The sequence below is a fragment of the Giraffa tippelskirchi genome, chromosome 8 (assembly GCF_054371585.1).
Source record: "Giraffa tippelskirchi isolate mGirTip1 chromosome 8, T2T-mGirTip1v1.2.pri, whole genome shotgun sequence".
NCBI lineage: Eukaryota > Metazoa > Chordata > Mammalia > Artiodactyla > Giraffidae > Giraffa > Giraffa tippelskirchi.
The window spans coordinates 162,048,264-162,061,032 of record NC_137282.1 but is presented as its reverse complement, the minus strand read 5'-3'; the positions used below and the strand labels follow the sequence as shown (position 1 = coordinate 162,061,032).

At 48.1% G+C, this 12,769-nt stretch overlaps 1 protein-coding gene and 1 long non-coding RNA gene across 18 annotated transcripts in view; one reads left to right on the top strand and one right to left on the bottom strand.

The window, feature by feature from the left end:
* CDYL (chromodomain Y like) overlaps positions 1-12,769 on the top strand; it is a 148,881-nt gene that overhangs the window by 103,590 nt on the left and 32,522 nt on the right. For 8 of the 17 annotated variants that reach the window (XM_081521187.1, XM_081521196.1, XM_081521188.1 and 5 more), the window contains one exon: positions 9,452-10,118. In XM_081521187.1, coding sequence (XP_081377313.1) covers positions 9,452-10,118 — 667 coding nt within the window. Of the gene's footprint in view, positions 1-2,504; positions 2,625-4,755; positions 4,824-4,913; positions 5,173-6,745; positions 9,191-9,451; positions 10,119-12,769 lie in introns of those variants that run through there. The other 9 variants (XM_081521199.1, XM_081521194.1, XM_081521200.1 and 6 more) reach the window with 9 other exon arrangements.
* Positions 1,361-2,634, bottom strand: LOC145517879 (uncharacterized). The gene is made up of 2 exons (XR_014062427.1): positions 2,105-2,634; positions 1,361-1,998 (listed from the first exon to the last, which is right to left on the bottom strand). It is a non-coding gene; the product is annotated as an uncharacterized LOC145517879 (long non-coding RNA).

Genomic DNA, 12,769 nt, shown 5'->3' with positions numbered 1-12,769 from the left:
TTACCTTGTCCTCTTCTGTGATTTTTCTCTTCTTTGCAATTAAGTGTATTCAGTGTATTTCACATTTATTAATTTGTCTGACTCTAGTCACTTGACTTTAACTTCCAACATAGAAATAAATACTGTTTTTGTTTCCTCGTGTATCCTCACAAAAAGCAGAAACCCAACATGTTGCAGGGACTGAATACGTCTCGGTGGAATGGGTGGGTGGGTTGACACTGGTTAGCAGGACTGTATTTTAGAATCCTCCTGCTTCAAAGGCCTGCAGCCAGACCGTCAGGGTCTCACAATCAGAGCCTCTGCTTGGCAGACTGCAGAGCTGGTTTGTCAGGCTCAGAATCTGCAAATGTTGACTCCGCTTATCCCTTCCATGATCGTCCAAAGGCTGTTGGGGTTCTGCATAGAAATACTATTTGTTAGTGCCCTTCTGCCCTAAACAGTCTCCCCTAGATTGGGGTTCAGAGGAAACAGAAAGGGATGTGGGACTTCTCTGGCAGTCCAGTGGTTAAGATTCCATGCTTCCAGTGTGAGGGATATGGGTTCAATCCCTGGTCAGGGAACTAAGATCCCACATGCCCCTTGGTGCAGTCAAAAAGGAAAATTTATGAAAGGGGCACTTTCTTATAAACACCCCTCTGCACTCCTGGTTCAGCTCGCATGGTCTCTAGTGCTCACGTTACTGCGGGAGAGGTGAGCATGGGTCCCGCTTCTGCACTGCGGAGGCCGTGCAGGGTGCCTTCCATGGCTTCTCCATGCAGGAGCTGAGGTTTGGGTTTCCGGCCAAAGCAGTTACATTCTGGCTCCTAAATGGTTTGTCTGCCGTTGGTCTGAGTCTGTGTGTGCACGTGTGTTGGTGCATAGTTTTACAGTCTTTTGTGGGCTGTAGAGCAGTTGCATCTCCTCAGAGAGGGTGGTGGTATTTCTCTGGTGGGTGTACTCGTTCCTGTTGGCGGAGCACTCGGGTGGTTTTCTACACAAAGGTGTCCTCTCCGTGACTCAGCTTACCATTTATGAGAAAGCTTTTCACCAGAGGGCATCAGTGAAGTGTGTCACAGACATTACGTTTACTAAGTGCTTCGTGGGCACCTGGTACATTCTTACTTAATTTAATTTTGGCAAGTCTTGGCATTTAGGCTTGGCTTTCTTTGTGGAACATGTAGGTTTAGAAGTGAATACTTTGGGAGAGTTCTTACAATTGATATATGGAGGCTTGCCTGTAGGACTGTAGTTTCTAACTTTGCTATTTTGTTATGAAAAGGAAAATTCTCAAAGTCAGAAATCCTAGTTTATCTGTTCTCACTTCCTGAACAATCTCTTCTTTGTCTCCATCCATTTAATAAAACCAGACAGTAAAGCATTCTGATTCAGAACAGGAATTTCTTTATTATTTCTTCAGGCTCTCTATTTTGCATCTTTGGTCTGTGTTGTCAATGAAAAATAACAAATGCTTTTTTCTATTTTGAGGTATCTGAATACCTCAAAGAATAATACACATGTTATGAAATATGTTTTTATAGTTTTTTGGTTGTAGCAGCTGTGCGGGAATTGTTCTGATTCACTCTTGTTTATACAACACACATATATAGATTGGATTCAATTTGTGGTTTGTTTGTCAAGATGCAAGAAGCAAGTGGTTTCATTGGTACCAGATACCATCCTACTCTTATTCAGAACAAAATGCCAGAAATGTGACTTAACTGGTGAAATTTCTGAGTGGCTCACTCTTTAAAAAAATTTGAATCCGTTTTCACTTGTGTAAGTCATAGAAGAAAAAGTAGATGGCTGGGGTGAGTGTTATGACTTTTAGCAAACAGGGTCCATGTAATGTGTGTGCATATAGAGTTCCTGATCACTTACTGAGAAGGGAGACAGTAACAAATGTCTGCAGTTTCACTTCCGGTATCTGGTCCTCTCGCCGGGGGAGGGAAGGTGAGAGTAAGGATGGGACATTCTGTGCATTTTTCATGGGGCAGATGGAAATCTACATTTTCGGATAACCTAAATCAAAACATGTTTGGTTTTGTTAGAAAGTTAACTTAGCATTTAACACTTTGTAAAACATGGCCATCAAAAATTTTTATCCATCAAAATGTTTATCCTTAACATTCTACCAGCGTGCTTCAAGAATAAGCGAATCTATGTAACAGCGGAATTCAGTCAGTCACTATGAAGGGAGCAGGACTGGCTCTGTGTCTGTGGGTACCGTGTGGCAGAGTGAGCGGGGCTCCGGCTGGCTCCGAGGGGTGGGGCACGTGCCTTCTCCGGGCTCCTGGACCCCCCCACCTGCTCCGTTTGCCCCTGCCACCATCCGCGGTCGTCCGCTCTGTTACTTCTTGGAGTTTACTTCTCAGCTGACACCGCTGCGCTGATTTCTCACCACGGGTTGCCTTTGCCGGCCTTGGGACCTCGTGCAGGCGGTGTCACTCGGTGTACTGTCTCACTTCACAGGGCACGGTGACGTGTAGGTTCGCTTGTGTCGCTCAGGACGGTGCTTGTGCTGTTTTGTCGTGGGCAGCAGTTCAAAGCGTGGACATACCTCGTTTCGTTCATACGCTTTCCTGTTGATGGACACTTGTGTCAACTGTTTCTGTTAGGATGAAGCTGCCGTGTCCATTCTCCTACAGGTCTGTCCATGGACACGTGTTCCTGTTTTTCTTGGGTAGATGTGTCAGAGCAGAATTGCTGAGGTAGATATGTGTTTCAAGGAGCTGTCACACAATTTCCACACTCACCAATGTTGACCTGAAGCAAATAGCCAAGTATTTCTCTAGCAAAGATGGATTTACCCAGGATCAGCAGAGAATTACAATGCAGAGAATTACAATTCAGGGTCTCATCTGTGGCAGCCACTTGCAAGCCCGGACCTCAAGGGAAGGAGCAGCTTTTATAGAGAGGACAAGGCGGGGGGTGGGGGGGGTTGGTAAACAGAGCCTCGGCTTCTCATTGGCCGATTCCTGGCGGGAAGAAGGGGAGCCTTCTCTCAGGGGTGAGAGCTCCCCCTGCTGGTCGCCCAGCTCTGTTCAAGTGGATTTTCTGTGCATTAGCATTAAACAGCAGCATGTATGAAAGTTCCAGTTGTCTTGATCCTCATTGGCGTTTACTCTTGTTGTCTTAATTTTAGCCCCTATGGTAACTCTTAAATTTAGGTAATATAAGCCCTTCAATTTTGTGCTTCTGTTTCAAGGATGTTTTGGCTATTCTAGATTCTTAAGTTTGACATACAAAATTTTAATTTGTCAATTTATATAAAAGAGCTTTGGGATTTTTGATTGGGATTCTGTTGTATCTGTGTATCAATTTAGGAGAAATTGACAAATACCGAGTGCTGATTTGTAAACATGGTGTATCTTTCAATTTATAGGTGGTTTCTCTCAGCCATGTTTTGTCATTTTCAGCATAGATATTTTAGATGTTTTATTAAATGTATTTCTGATATTTTGCTTTTTGGTTATATTGTAAAGGGAGATTTCAAGTTTTCAGTTTTATTTAATACTATTGCATAAAAATACCTAATTTAAAAACTTTTTGACCTTCATTGATTTTTTTTTAATTCTACAACTACTGAACTTGCTCGTTTTTCCTAACAGTTCTTGTAGTTTCCTTTATTTCTGTATCTTTAAAATCAAGAATGAATATTGACTTTTTTTATTCAACATGTTTTAATTACGGAAATTTTAAACACCTGAGTTGAAAAGATTTTACAGTGAGCACTCACAGGCCCACTGCAGACTGTTCCCTGAGCATTCTGCTTGTCATCCTGCCATCTATCCATCAGCACTTCTTAAGTTTCCACATCAGAACACTCCCCACTAATAAACTTCATTTAGCACGCAGTTGATTAACTTGAATTCCATGTTTATGGCTTTTTTCTATTGATGTAAATTTTTCTATCAGTCTTAAATACTATACTATAAACACTTAAATAGTACTGTTGTTGTTCAGTTGCCCAGTCGTGTCTGACTCTTTGTGACCCCATGGACTGCAGCATGCCAGGCCTCTCTGTCCCTCACCATCTCCCGAAGTTCGCCCAAGTTCATGTTCAGTGCATGGGTGATACCATCCACCCATCTCATCCTCTGACGTCCTTTTCTCCATCTGCCCTCAAATCTTTCCCAGCACCAGGGACTTTTTCCAGTGAGTCAGCTATTCACATCAGATGATGAAAATACTGGAGTTTGAACTTCAGCATCAGTCCTTCCAACGAGTATTCAGGGTTGATCTCCCTTAAGATTGACTGGTTTGATCTCCTTTCTGTCCGAGGGACTCTCAGTAGTCTTCTCCAGCACCATAGTTCAAAGGCTTCAATTCTTTGGCACTCTGCCTTCTTTATGGTCCAGCGTTTTCACCATCTGTACCATAGCCTTGACTATATGGACCTTTGTCGGCAATGTCTCTGCTTTTCAATACACTGTCTAGGTTTGTCATAGCTTTCCTGCCAAGAAGCAAATGTCTTCTGATCTCATGGCTGCAGTCACTATTCTTAGTGAGCCCAAGAAGAGGAAATATATCACTACTTCTACCTTTTCCTCCTCTATTTGCATGAAGTAATGGGGCTGGATGCCATGATCTTAGTTTTTTTAATATTTAGTTTTAAGCTGGCTCTTTCACTCTCCTCCTTCACCCTCATCAAAAGGCTCTTTAGTTCCTTTTCACTTTCTGCCATTAAAGTGATAGTCATAGTCTAGTAAACTATAGTTATAGTATACTATTGTCCTAAATACTGCACAGCTGACGTCAACAAAGGCAAATACCTGTGCAGTCCAGAGTCTCACTGAGCTAGAAAGTATCACCCCAGGCAGGAGGCTAGCTGATGCCCCTTCCCAGTCAGTTCCCTAAGAACCTTTGTTTTGTTCAGTCATAGGGGCGGGGGGTGGGGGGAGGGGGGTGGGGGTGGGGTGGGGGGGAGTTGGCTTGTTCAGGAATTTTCATTTAAATAGAATCTTGCAATGAGTAGTCTTTTAGGGAAGGTTTTTCTCATTCATTGTAAGGTTTTGGGACTCACCCATGTGTGTATCACTAGTTGATTTCTTTTTGCTGAGCTTATTGTACATACTCGTTTGTCCAGTGACTTGCAAACGTGGACTATTTCTAGTTTGGGTCCATTATGAACACAGTTTCTATAAATAGTTTTGTACAAGTCTTTTTGTAGATGTATGTTTTCATTCCTTTTGGGTAAGTAATGATTGAAATTGCTGCGTCATAGGGTGGGTATTTGTTTAGTTTTATAAAATGCTGACAGACCTTTTACCAAAATGGGTGTGCCGTTTTAAAATCCTGCTGACAATGTGTGTATGAATCTTCCAGTTGTACCTTCTTGGTGCTTTTTTCTTTTTAGCCATTTTAATAGGTATGTAGTGGTATGGCATTGTCTGTTTGCATTTCCTCATGAACCATGAGGGTTCATCCCTTCTTAATGTGTTTTGCTGGCCATTCAGGTACCTTCTTTTGGGAATGTATGCTTAAATCTTTTGCCCACTTTTAAATTACGTTTTGGTCTTTTCATTATTGAACTCAAGGAATTCTTTAGTAGTCTTAGGGACCAGTCTTTGGAGATATTTTTTCTGGATATTATCTCCCAATCTGTGGCTTGTTTATACATTTTCTCAACATTGTTTTCTGATGAAGTCTGGCTTACCAATTTTCTAACCTGTTATTGCTTTTTGTGACTTAAAACACCTTTGCCTACCTCCAAGTCACAAAGATGATGTCTTACTTTTGCTGTGAAAGCTTCATATAGAGACTCCCTGGCAGTCCAGTGGTTAAGACTTCTGTACTAACAACGCAGGGGGTGTAGGTTCCCTCCCTGGTCTGGGAACTAAGATTCCACGTGCCACAGGCGGTCGGAGAACCTTTGTTTTCTTTCTGTCTTGTGCCAACCCTCAGCCCATCCCAACTCATTCCTGGGCCCTGATTGTTGTGTGCTCTGAGGTCGGTGAAAGTGGGCTGGGTTTTGGAATGACCCTTTTTGATTAATTCTGCTGCTCTGTAAACTGTCAGAGGACTTTGCTGTGTTAAGGAAGGTTTGGTTTTACTTCTTTTACATTTTGATTTTGTAGATTGAGTTTTAGAAGGAAATCCTAACAAAAAGAACCTCTGCACTGAAGAATTTGTTTTATAAATTTTTTGCATTGAAATTCTGTAACTAGAAGTGGATACTTGGTATATATTAACGCTTTTAAGAAAGACAGTGCGTCGATACTAGCTATCAGAACCAGTTATGAGGTGGATTTCAAGAGGAAGGGACTGAAAACCCAAAGAAAGATTTCTTTATGCGTTGTCTTGTGATCAGGTGTTCCTCCCTCACCACAAAAGTGCTCTGAAATAACTTCGGGCTTCTAGTCAAGTCATGTTGAATCCAGGTGATGTGCCTTCTGGTGGGAGATGATTTCAGCCAGAGAAGAAATGAACAACACTTTACCTTCAAGCTTTCAGAGGGGGGAGGACGTTTGTCCTTGAAGGGGGGGACATGTCCCGGTTTGGTGTGAAGTTGGTGTGAGGGGCCCGAAGCGGTGGTGGCCTGACTGGCCCACCCTGTGTCTCGCGCCCGGCGCGGCCCATCTCTGTGTCCCTGTCAGCTGCACGCGCTGTCCACACGTACCACCCCCACGCGAGAGTTGGTGGAGCCGCGCGAGATTGCACCCTGAGCGCCGTATTCCCGCGAGAGTTAGAGCTGCACATGCGCGCTCAGGACCCCCGCGGTTTCCTGTTTGCTGCTGAGTCACGCGCTGGGGCCCTTCCGGTTTTTGAGTAGTTGAAGGAAACCAAAAGCGGTTTTAGGGAACGCGTGGAAATGATAAGCCCTGGCTCTGATGTCCATGAGGGGAGTCATGTTGTCTCAGTGCTGCAGTGGCGGAGTGCCGTGGTTGGAGGCCCACGCGGCCCCTCACAAGCTCCGGTCTCCTGGCTGCGCCTCTTGCCACCAACTCCGTCCCGGGTCCGAGCAGTGTCTGACCGCCGCGCGCGCACAGCGCTGCCCAGGCCCTCAGGGAACGGCTGGGGGGCTCCTGTGGACCTTGATCGTCCCGGAGGGAGCATCCGTGACACGGGGACGGAGGAGGCCTGCCCTTCCTGACGAGACCCCGCCTCACCTTGAGGGGAACGGGCGGGAGGGAAACAAGCTCCCCTGGTTCAGCCTCCCTCATGCTTCTGGGGTAGAAGTTGATACAGAAAAAAATACTAGTTTGCTTTTACAAAATAATCTCTTTAGTCCCTTGTATTTAAAACTTTTTAAGTTATTTCTGCCATGAAATTGATTTGCGCGGAATTTTCCGGAAATACGTGTTTTGAATGGAAATATTTACGCCCTTAAGTACAACTCTTCATGAGCAAACGAGTCGGAGAAAAGCCACTTTGAAAGCTCCACGCACTGCCGTCCAGACCCTGTGGGCCCACTGAGCAGGCCTGAGGCTGGTGTGATGGGGGGTCATCTGCTGGGCCTGAAGTCGACCTTCTGCTGAAACAGGACCTTGCTTCACCCTTCATCTTTGTTGCACAGAAGCAGTAATGTGTATTTAACTTCAGGCTTGGCTGTAGTAGTTATTCAGCTGCTCAGTCGTGTCTGAGTCTTTGCGACCCCCTAGACTGCAGCACGCCAGGCCCCCCTGTCCACCACCAAGTCCCAGAGCTTGCTCAAACTCCTGTCCATCCAGTTGGTGATGCCATCCAACCATCTCAACCTCTGTCGTCCCCTTCTCCTGCCCTCAGTCTTTACCAGCGTCAGGGTCCCTTCCAGTGAGTCAGCTCTTTGTGTCAGGTGGCCAAAGTTCATGTAGTTTTTCAGGCTTTGACTCTCTATGCCCCAGGTAGATACACTGGGGGGTTTGGGGGGTATCTTGACAATGGGGGAGATGCTGGGGGAGGTAACCCCAGCTGCACTCAGCTTTTGATGTTTGGGAATGCTGGAGAACCAGTATACCATTGTGTCATCTGGCCTAACCTGTGACTTTGCCAAAGACCTTGATGGTGACTCAGACCTATGTCCTTAATTAAAGAGTAGTGGACTGTGTGGCTGAGGCCTCTGCCTACAAGGGATGAGGTGCCTGCTGCCACTGGGGAAGTGGGCTGGTGGTGTCTGTGTTGACCAGAGAGATAACAGCAGATTGTAAGTATTTCCCTGGTAACTTGGGAGACATTTATGTTAAATATATTTTGTTTACATGAGTCATAGGCAGTCCCCTACTAACATGTAGGACATTAATTAAGGTGGTAGAATTTGTCATGGTAATGGTAATAGCAATATGTTTCATGGCAAAGGTGTATGAATTGTTGTGGGATGTGTTGATTGTGAAATTCAAAGGTTAACAGCATCTTCCTTTAAAGGTGTTGGCGTAAAACTAGTTAAAACCCAGTTTGAAAGGTAGATAACCTGATTACCAAGAAAGCGTTAGGTCCTCTGTTGACCTTTTTGATTTTAACCTAGTGCTTCTGAGTAATACGTGCAGTACAGACCCTGTTTCCTCAGTGGGTTGGTGTGGACCACCTGGCACAGACTACAGCTGTGCTGTTTCTGGAGCGCCTGCTGTTGGTACCATGATGACCAGGCAGAGGGCTGGCGGTGCCCAGCACTGTCCGGTTTTGACTATGAAAACTGGCTCAGGCAGTCAGGGGTCATTGTAAAAAGTAAAAAGAGAGACCCCTTTGAATCACGCCAGAAATATGACCAATGTAATGCACGTTCATATATTCTGAGCCTAAAATTTTAGCACTTTGACTTAATCTCAGGAAAACCATTAAAACCTTGAGTGTTCTGTTTCTAGATGGGTTGGCTCCGGAGGGGACAACCATTTACATCACCTGTGAACAGTTTTTATCGTTTTTAATGTTCCAATTCTCCTTGGAAGAAAAGTTACGAGCAACCTAGATAGCATATTAAAAAGCAGAGACATTACTTTGCCAACAAAGGTCTGTTTAGTCAATGCTATGATTTTTCTAGTAGTCATGTATGGGTGTGAGAGCTGTACTATAAAGAAAGCTGAGTGCCAAAGAATTGATACTTTTGAACTGTGGTGTTTGAGAAGACTCTTGAGAGTCCTTTGGACTGCAAGGAGGTCCATCCAGTCCATCCTAAAGGAAATCAGTCCTGAATATTCATTGGAAGGACTGATGTTGAAGCTGAAACCCCAGTACTTTGGCCACCTGATGTGAAGAACTGGCTCATTGGAAAAGACCCTGATGCTGGGAAAGATTGAAGGTGGGAGGAGAAGGGGATGACAGAGGATGAGATGGTTGGATGACATCACCAACTCAATGGATGTGAATTTGAGTAAACTCCAGGAGTTGGTGATGGGTAGGGAGGCCTGGCATGGGGGTCCAAAGGGTCCCCCATGGGGTTGCAAAGAGTTGGACATGACTGAGCAACTGAACTGAACTGATGTTCCATTATTATTAGTTACCCTCACAGTTTGTTTTTCAGATGATGCATTGATACTTTTCTCTTTTCCTCTCTAAACAGGTTGAAAGGATCGTTGACAAAAGGAAAAACAAGAAAGGGAAGACGGAGTATCTGGTTCGGTGGAAAGGCTATGACAGCGAGGACGACACCTGGGAGCCCGAGCAGCACCTGGTGAACTGCGAGGAGTACATCCACGACTTCAACCGGCGCCACACCGAGAAGCAAAAGGAGGGCACCTTCACCAGAACCAACCGGACCTCCCCGAACAATGCCCGGAAACAGATCTCCAGATCCACCAACAGCAGCTTCTCCAAGGCCACCCCCAAAACCCTAGTGGTGGGCAAGGAGCACGAGGCCAAGAGCAGCCCGCTGTTTGCCGCCAGCCAGAAGTTCCGAAAGAGCCCTGCGCCGGGCCTGGCCACCCGCAAGAACATGGACCTGGCCCGGTCGGGCATCAAGATCCTCGTGCCCAAGAGCCCCATCAAGAGCAGGACCGCAGTGGACGGCTTTCAGGACGAGAGCCCCGAGAAGCCGGACCCTGTGGAGCAGGGGCCGGAGGACACGGCGGCCCCGGAGGCAGCAGCCGAGAAGCCGGTCGGGGCCCTCTTGGGCCCCGGGGCGGAGCGGGCTCGGATGGGGAGCCGGCCCCGGATACACCCACTGGTGCCGCAGGGGTCCGGCCCTGTGACGGCAGCCATGGCCACGGGGCTGGCCGTGAACGGGAAAGGTGAGTGATGCTCTTGGAGGGGCCTGGCGGCGGGGGGGCTCACCACCACGGTTCTGCCCCAGAAGGCGGGCTGGCCGGCCTGAGCCTGGGGGCTTCCACAGGCCCTGCTCTCGACAGAGCAGGCGTGTGTCTGTGGGAGCTCTGGAGAGAGCGCACTGGCCCCTCCTCTGTTGACCTGAAGCCTGGGGTGTCGGCCTCTGAAGTCAGCACAGCTGTCTCTGTCCCATCGGCTGCCTGCAGGCTGGCCCGCCGCGTTTACTTGGTTTAAACATTGCCCCCCCCCAGGTAGGTCGTGGCTGGTATATCTTTAGTTTCTACTTTTATGCATCTTACACACTGGGTCTCATGTTAGGAATCCGTTTGAAATTTCAAAGTGTGAGCAGTGTTGATTAGAAGTCATGGTTCTTAGTGTCCTAAGCCATCTAAATAACCAGAAATGCTTTTCAGCGAGGGTATCAACGACTGATAAAGACTTTGGGGGGTCTCTCTGAAACAGGCAGCTGTTGGGGTCTTTATTTCAGAGTAGGGGGTCCGTTCAGCGTGGGTGCTCGTTTCTGTTTTGTTTTTACGCCGTTCTTGCCCCTGGACCGTGCCGCTCAGGTGGTCGTCCTGCGGCCTGCCTGACCCCTGGGTGGTGGTCGTCCTGCGGCCTGCCTGACCCCTGGGTGGTGGTCGTCCTGCGGCCTGCCTGACCCCTGGGTGGTGGTCGTCCTGCGGCCTGCCTGACCCCTGGCTCGCACACCTGGGCGTCTGCGTAGATGGCTTCCTTCCCGACGCTTTCCCCGGCTCTGGCGAGCCACCACTTCTAGGCTCCTGCTGCGTCTTCTCGGATGTAAGCCTTGCCTCCCAGTGGGTCCTGATGACTTCTCACCCGCCACAGCTTTCTTACTGGTCCCCTTGCTTCCTGCCCTCTGACAGCTCCCATCCACCTCCCATCCATTCTTACACGGGACAGGCATCCCCGGTCGCCAGGCGGGTTGCTCCACCATCGCCTCCATCAGCAGGTGCCTCCGAGTCCGGCTGGGCCTCCCCTGTCTGCCCGCCCCTCCTGCGCCTCGTGGACTCCGGGGCCCACCCGCTACCCGCCCCCGTGGGCAGGACTGAGGCCGTCTCTACTGTGCGTGTGTTCCTCGGCCCACCCTCAGTGGACTAATACGGAACGGGACGCAGTGATGGCGTGGGGAGCTCTGTTCCTGAGACACTGCTTGGCCATCTTGCTGTGGTGGGTCCCGTGGGCTTGGTCTCGGGCCCTGGATCACAGGGAGGGGGACAGGCTGGAGTCGGGGTCCCCTTTGCCCAGCAGCGGTCCCTTGCCGGTGTTTGTCCAACACATACTTTGCTTGGGTGCTCTGACCCTCCCTGCCCTCGGCCTCCCCCTGGAGCTCGTGTGAGCACGTTTGCAGAGCTGACCTCTCAGACATGGGCCTCTGAGCTCGGTGTCAGGAAGGGCTGTAGAGGTTCGGGGGTAGACGAGATCTGATAGTCGCCGATAGAAGGCTCCACTTCACAGGCAAATCGAGTCCAGAGAGCTTGTGGGGTTCAGGCAGAGCAGGAATCAGCGCCATTTCTCAGTTCCTCGCAGTTTGTTCTCCTCACCGTTGCTGGCTGCCTCCACCAGGCAGCCTCCTGCGTGGCAGACGCTGGGCCCTGCTCTGCGCCTGGCTCTGGTGCTGCAGACAAGGCCTGGGCCCGTGGGCCAGACCCTGTGCAGCCTGTGCGACGTGGCCTGTAAACTGAGAATGGTTTTCACATCTTCTGATGTTTGAGAAAATCAAGAGGAATAATACTTCATGAGCCATGAAAATATAAGAAACTCTAATTTCTGTTTCATAAAGTTTTATTGGAACGCAGCCATGGTTTGTTCACGCTGATGAGCTGTGTCTGCTTTCCAGCTCTGGGGACAGACTTGAGTCACTGTGACAAAGCCCACGTAGCCTGCGGGCTGAAGAAGGTACACACTCACTCACACCCTGCTGTGGGTTACACACACACAACACACACACACTCTAAGAACTTGACAGAACCCGTGTAGCCTGCAGGCTGAAGGTACACACACACATACTCGCTCTAGGTTATAAAGACACACACACACACACACACACACACACACACACACACACACACACACACACACACACACACACACACACACACACACACACACACAGAATCATTGTGACAGAGCCCGTGTAGAGCCCGTGTAGCCTGCAGGCTGAAGAAGGTACACACACACATCCCACTCTAGGTTCACACACACCTGCTCTAGGAAAACACACATATACGGAATCATTGTGACAGAGACCGCGTAGCCTTTGAACTGAAGAAGCTGTGTATACACACACACATTCACACTCACTCACTGGACCTGGTCTAGGAAGCCACGGTCCCGGTGGGCGGACTCAGGTTCTGTGGTTGATCGTCTACAAACTTTAAAAGCTGTCTTGACCCTTTTGTTTCCACATGCTGCTCTTAACACAGCTCTGCAGGGTTGGCTGCCCTTAGCAGAAGCCTTCAATTCTGTGCATAAGGTGTGCCGTGGCTTCTATTGGAATTAAAAGTTAGTAACTTCTTTTTTCAGTACTCTAACCATTTCAAAAATTTTTTCAATATCTGTAAGGATGGCTGTGGTAAAAACCACAAGGGGCATGTGA